Raw genomic sequence first — 6,067 nt, forward strand, 5'->3', positions numbered from 1 at the left:
TGAAAAGTAAAGAAGTACACACCTGCCAACTTTCACATTTTTTTTGTAATTCATTCCACGGGTTAAATAGATACTTAGTATCCTCCATACATTAAGAATATGCACCTTATATATCCTGGCTCTATTGTGTTGATAGAGGGTGCTCTTCATAATAAGGGTCTATTTCATTCAACTAAGAAATCTTGTGTTGATAGAGGGCATTCTTCATAATAAGGGTCTATTTCATTCAACTAAGAAATCTTGTGTTGATAGAGGGCACTCTTCATAATAAGGGTCCATTTCATTCAACTAAGAAATCTTGTGTTGATAGAGGGCACTCTTCATAATAAGGGTCTATTTCATTCAACTAAGAAATCTTGTTGATAGAGGGCATTCTTCATAATAAGGGTCTATTTCATTCAACTAACAGTAAGAAATGTACATTCAGCCACTGACATCCAATTTTAGAGTCTTTATGTATGGTTTGCATGAAAATATGGGCGTTTATTTTAACTGTGTGAATAGTTTGGATTTTATATTACTAGAATAAAGGAGTAAAGGAAAGTTATTGAGGGTATTATTGTCATGATGTGTGAATGTCTGTCTGATGGCTGTGAAGCTATCTCAATTGAGATATAAAAAAATAGAACCTCAAGAGTATTCCTTGGTGCTGCTGTTATATTGATTGAATATAACAAGCCATACTTTAGTTACTTCCAGATTATAGATTTATTAAATAATATTTAAACTCTGGGTTTACATAAAGGACACACATTTATTATAGGAGGGTACTGTAGCTTCGCCAAATCACAACATAATTTCTGGGTAAATTTATTCTGTATTCTGAGCACCCATGATGATTTCAAAAAAGTGACCATTTTAATTAGCTTGGAAAATCCTGCAAATTCTGAAATTTTTTATGTTCAAGCTCTAATAGATAAGTCGTGTACCCATTTCAGTAGTTTAGGGTGCAATTTGTGTGCCCATTTCAGTAGTCTAAGTGCAATTTGTTCACACGATATATTACCACTAGAAATAAAATCCAAGACTTCTGTAGTGATTTCTCATATATTTTATTACGTTTTCTTAATTCTGTATTTGGATTTTTACCTTCATCTACAATTGTATGTTTACTACAACAAGTACTACCAACTATGCTATCTCCCATACCATTCCCCCATTCCCTATTACCAATGCTCACAATATCGTAGTCTTTAAGATACGATGTGTCATGCCACACATATCTGGAAGCACTGAAAGAGGTTGACTGCTGCATGAGGGCGCCCCATCATAGCATACCATAATGATAGTTGAGGGCGCCCCATCACAGAATACCATAATGATAGTTGAGGGCACACCATCACAGTATACCATAATGATAGTTGGGGCACCCCATCACAGTGTACCATAATGATAGTTGGGGCACCCCATCACAGCATACCATAATGAATGAAGTTTACTGCTGCATGAGGGCGCCCCTCATAGGTGTACCTTACAGACTTACAATATTGTTGCCATCGATGGCAGCCGTCGTGAACTATCACACATAAAAGATACCAATTACACGAAAATAAAAGAAATATAAATAAGATAGTCTTGTGAGTCAATCATCTTTCTATACTTAACACATAAGAAATATACACGTGCCATGGATGTATTTGGTATGTTCAATATTGTCTTTAAATCAATTTTTACCTGTAAAGCATTAAAAATTGAAAACTTCTGATATGAGTTAAAATTTTTACAGACGTCTAAACTTGGGCAGTTTGCGTCCTCTAAGTAAAGCTATGTGGTTAAAGTGATGAAATAAACACTGCAGATGAGATGAAGTCGGGGGAAATCTATCGTCTAGCTCCCCTTTTATTACAAAAATTCTAGTTTCTTCTCTGAATCAAAAGTGTCATGATTGCACTCTTTCCTGTCTCTTGATTTGGTCCATCTTGATATCAATGATTCCCCTGCTTGATAGCCATCACGAGAAAAGTTTCTGTCCGTAACTGACCACTTCTGCTCCCATTCCATAAATACAAATCCCCAACACGACGTTTGTCGCCAGTACTGCTACCACTTTTGCATAGAATGTAGCATTCCTTGAACTCATCATACAAAGACCTAGCAAATACAAATGTACACAGGAAAAAGATTAGAGGGTCAGTCTGTATGACATTAACTACAGAAATCTTGGTACCTGCCATCACATTTTCCCACACACAAGTGGGTCAAAAATAGAACATGAAGATTGACTTATTCTCATACACACGTATAGTGATACATTATATATATAGCATGTGGAGTGGAAGCCATTGATTCGACCATGAAATTGACTGATTGTTATTTTTATTATGATGCACCTAGATGGTAAAATTCTATTTCAGTTAACAAGAATTGGGATTGACAAACAGCTTTCGTTTATTTGTACAACTTGAACTGTTTGTTCATTTGATTTGCCAAGCTTACAAACTATCTCTGGTCTTTGTAAGTCAGTATCAGCATTTACAGTACCCTGAAAGATCTAGGCATTCCTTCTACGGTCTCTCACTTCGGGTAGCCAGTGATTACATAAGTGGACCAACGAGTGGACATTTCAGACTACATTTACAATTGAAATTTATCAAAAGATCTGTAGTTGAATACTTCTGAAAGTATTGCTCAAAATTGGTATATTATTATTAAGTCAAGACAGTTTATTTGGACGAATAGAGGTTATTAATACAATTACGTGTTCTACTAAAATATGGTCAGGGCATTGTCAAGCAGAATTCTTGTATGCATCCAGAAGTTCATCAAGTAACTCATGAAGGAGTTAGCTATCAATACCTTTAATAGTCAGTTGTACAGAAAAAGGTTCTTGAGTGTTTGTTAGATTTTAGCTCAACATGTACAGTGTATACATTTAGCCAAACAATTACAGATGAAAAAATGGAAAAAATGGAAGTGGTCTCTGGGCTTTTAACATCAGACAATGGATATATGATGGATTGAATGGGATAGACGGTATTGAATTAGATTACGTAAGGATGGGTAAGTCACAGAATGAAATATGAGCAAACAGCACACAGCATACATTTATTTTTTAGTCTCTCTTGACAGGCCTGGGTCTTGGTTTATTATCTTCATTCCAGGCTGTGTAGATGAAAGCAGCTAGGACTATATGAACTACCACCACAGCAGTGATTCCACCATAGAAAAATGCATCCTTTCTAGACATCTCATAAAGTCCTACAGGTTATGGAGAACATAGGATTAGAAAGAGAGAACAAGAGAAAGAGAGAGACAGAGAGAGAGAGAGAGAAAGAGTGGATATGAAAATCAATGGTGATTAACTACAATGTTAGGAATATGTATCAGTGTGTATACTGTTTGATGGTTATTGAAGGATCCTCCTCTACGGCTACTTCATGTGGAAGTTCTTATCATTAGGATCTACGAGTACAAATGCCATTTATTCACATGTGACATCTACTGTAATTTGATTGCAGAATTGTTCTCCAATCATTCAAAGTGTTCCTTGTAGAGTTCTCCATGATACAATTCATGCATGAATAGTGATAACTTTGAGTTTGATTTGAACCTTCCAACAGATGTTTTTGGTCAGTCAGAGAGTTTTTCATCTGAAAACCAATCAGATCTCTGTTGAAAGACGCTACTGTATCATTCAGTCTGATTCCAAGTCTGAATGTTTACCTGTGTAGTACTTACATGAGAATAAACATTACATCATTACAGTTTCCCTAAAAACATTTTCACAGGAATGATAACAATTCACATACATTAGACAGTAAAAACACAAGTACAGAAAACAATGGCAGAAAAACACTGCAATTACAAGTATTAGCATATATGTTGGTATATATATTGACAAAGCTTTTAGAAATAGTGGCACAGCAAAGCAGAAGGTTACATGGGAAATGGCATATGGAATAGAGTTCAACAAAATGCATATTGATGGCAGCAAGCCCAGAAGACCAGAAAAGGCAGGAATTAAAAATGATTTGCATACTGAAATTTAACAATCTACCTAAAGAAAGACTGCCTGTATACTGTGAGTGTGTTTTTTAGCTCAGTATTTGTCTATACACAAAAAAAGGACCAAAGTTACAAAAATGTAGAGATAATCTTGGTGACCAATGCACGTTATCTATCAATATCTGTATTCACATTTTGGTTTAAACTTAAAGTGGCCACTGATATGGATGAGGATTGGGTATTTATTTTGGATTTTTATTTTATGAAACAATTTTATCATGGCTTCCTACTTGAAAAAATCAATGTGAAACAACAACATATGCCAAGTCTATGTTTGTAACTCAATATATTGCAAAATCATAATAAAAGTCTCAAATGTTGTTATTGTGCGTACAAGAACAAACTTTTTACACATTTTTTAAAATAGTTTTTTGCAATGTATTGAGTACTCAGTTACAAACACAGACTTGGCATATATTGTTTCACATTTATTTTTCAAGTAAGAAGTCATGATAACATTGCTTTATAAATTACTGGGTAAAAATCTAAAATAAATACCTAATCCAAAGCAAGTTGTATATCACAAGTGTTTCAAATCATAGACAACAAATGTACAATTTTTTAAAAAGAATTTGCTGTCTGTAAGTCACTTGGCTCCTAAATCCTTTGTGAAGACATTGTGCACAGGGCAGAAGATAGTTCATTTAGAAAGTGACAAGAGAATGATTAAGGCATAAAAAGATCAAACATCACAGAAAGAAAGCAAGTTGCTAAAACAATTTACCTTCGAATATCATATTTTTTGATACATAATAAGATATAAGTGGAAGGAAAATAATCATTAATGTATATCCAAGCATAGTTTTCATTACTTCGGATAATCTTTCATCCCTAGAAAAAAAAAATAAAAAAATAAAAAATATCAAAAGATTGTCTTTCTCTTTATGCAGTTCTCTACAGTCTTATTGTTGTACAGTGAAAGCTTGGGGGTTGGGGAGGTATGTGTGTGTGTGTGTGTGTGTGTGTGTGTGTGTGTGTGTGTGTGTGTGTGTGTGTACATGTGGTGTGTCTGTCTGTCTGTCTGTCTGTCTGTCTGTCTGACAGTGTGGTCAAGGTTTTTTTTCTTGTACAATATCAGAAAAAATTAATGAACTGTAACAAAGTAAACTTTAGTTTCTCTTCAGAAAGGTCAATCTGGCATGTTGTTGATCTCCCTGTTCTAATATGCTATAAGATTTTGGTGAACCTCTACACTTCTTTACTATCCATAATATGATTTGTTTCCTCTGCCTATGAGGGATACACATGCACTACACTCGTTAGAGAAACTTGAAAGGAAATATTTTCACATTGAACATGTTGTAATTGTAAACATATTAAACTGTTTCCAGTTGGATACCTATGCAAACAAATGTTTTGGTGAATGGAATGCTGTTACTACGTTAGTGTCGATGTTACCAAATGTTTTATGAAATAAACATGTCTCCCTAGTTTATCTACTAATACCGTGAAGATTGTAAGAGAAAGGGATGTATTACCTTCCACTCAATGTTGAAGATATATCTTGATCAAATTGACGGTCCATTGTGTCTGCCATGTTGTATTTGCGTTTCTATTCTGACCTCTGCCCCAGAAGAACGCCCTCTTTTGACGAGTGTGAAGCTACCATCATATTCATATTCATCTTCACTTTCAAAAGTTGACCTCTAGCTCAATGTGAATATGATGATAGCTTCACACGTTCATCATCAGATTCGAAGTCTTCCGAATGGGTACGAACACGCGTTCGGTAAATCACATATCCTTCATTGGCAGGTTGAAATCATGTCATTGTAATTACTTTTCGCTTGATTTGCGTGGATTTGCATGCTTTCTTCTTATTTTTGCCAGAGTATCCAATTTGCACCATGAATTATTGTTGTCATGGACCATAATTTTTACAATCGATTGCGTTGACCCTCCCCGATCAAGGGAACTACATACATTGTGATAATTGTGGTCTTGACAACACTATTTTGTTTAAATTACACCAGTGTAAGTGTTAAGTAGGGTTTCAAAGATAGCGACACTGCGGGAAATCAAAACACACCCAGCCAAGCCGTATTATATTACATTACTCATA

The 6,067-nt window shown here is 35.0% G+C and overlaps 1 protein-coding gene across 2 annotated transcripts; it reads right to left on the reverse strand.

The window, feature by feature from the left end:
- Positions 1-1,061: 1,061 nt before the first annotated feature.
- On the reverse strand, positions 1,062-5,568 carry LOC144439063 (vacuolar ATPase assembly integral membrane protein vma21-like). Of its 2 annotated transcripts, XM_078128312.1 has the most exons (4): positions 5,484-5,568; positions 4,730-4,836; positions 3,044-3,198; positions 1,062-2,091 (listed from the first exon to the last, which is right to left on the reverse strand). In XM_078128312.1, exons 1-3 carry the CDS (start codon positions 5,540-5,542, stop codon positions 3,053-3,055), a joined length of 312 nt encoding a protein of 103 aa, XP_077984438.1. In that variant the 5' UTR covers positions 5,543-5,568; the 3' UTR covers positions 1,062-2,091; positions 3,044-3,052. The 2 variants fall into 2 exon arrangements, with proteins under 2 accessions (XP_077984438.1, XP_077984439.1); XM_078128313.1 differs by lacking the exon at positions 3,044-3,198.
- Positions 5,569-6,067: the final 499 nt, after the last annotated feature.

The sequence above is a fragment of the Glandiceps talaboti genome, chromosome 8 (genome assembly GCF_964340395.1).
Source record: "Glandiceps talaboti chromosome 8, keGlaTala1.1, whole genome shotgun sequence".
Classification (NCBI taxonomy): Eukaryota; Metazoa; Hemichordata; class Enteropneusta; family Spengelidae; genus Glandiceps; species Glandiceps talaboti.

Bases quoted from the DNA above. Each gene is read 5' to 3' on its own strand.
- LOC144439063 (XM_078128312.1), bottom strand. From the start codon at position 5,542: ATGGCAGACACAATGGACCGTCAATTTGATCAAGATATATCTTCAACA. The intron at 4,837-5,483 runs GTAATACATCCC...TTTTTTTTCTAG, and splicing joins TCTTCAACATTGAGTGGAAG to GGATGAAAGATTATCCGAAG. The intron at 3,199-4,729 runs GTAAATTGTTTT...CATAACCTGTAG, and splicing joins AAAAAATATGATATTCGAAG to GACTTTATGAGATGTCTAGA.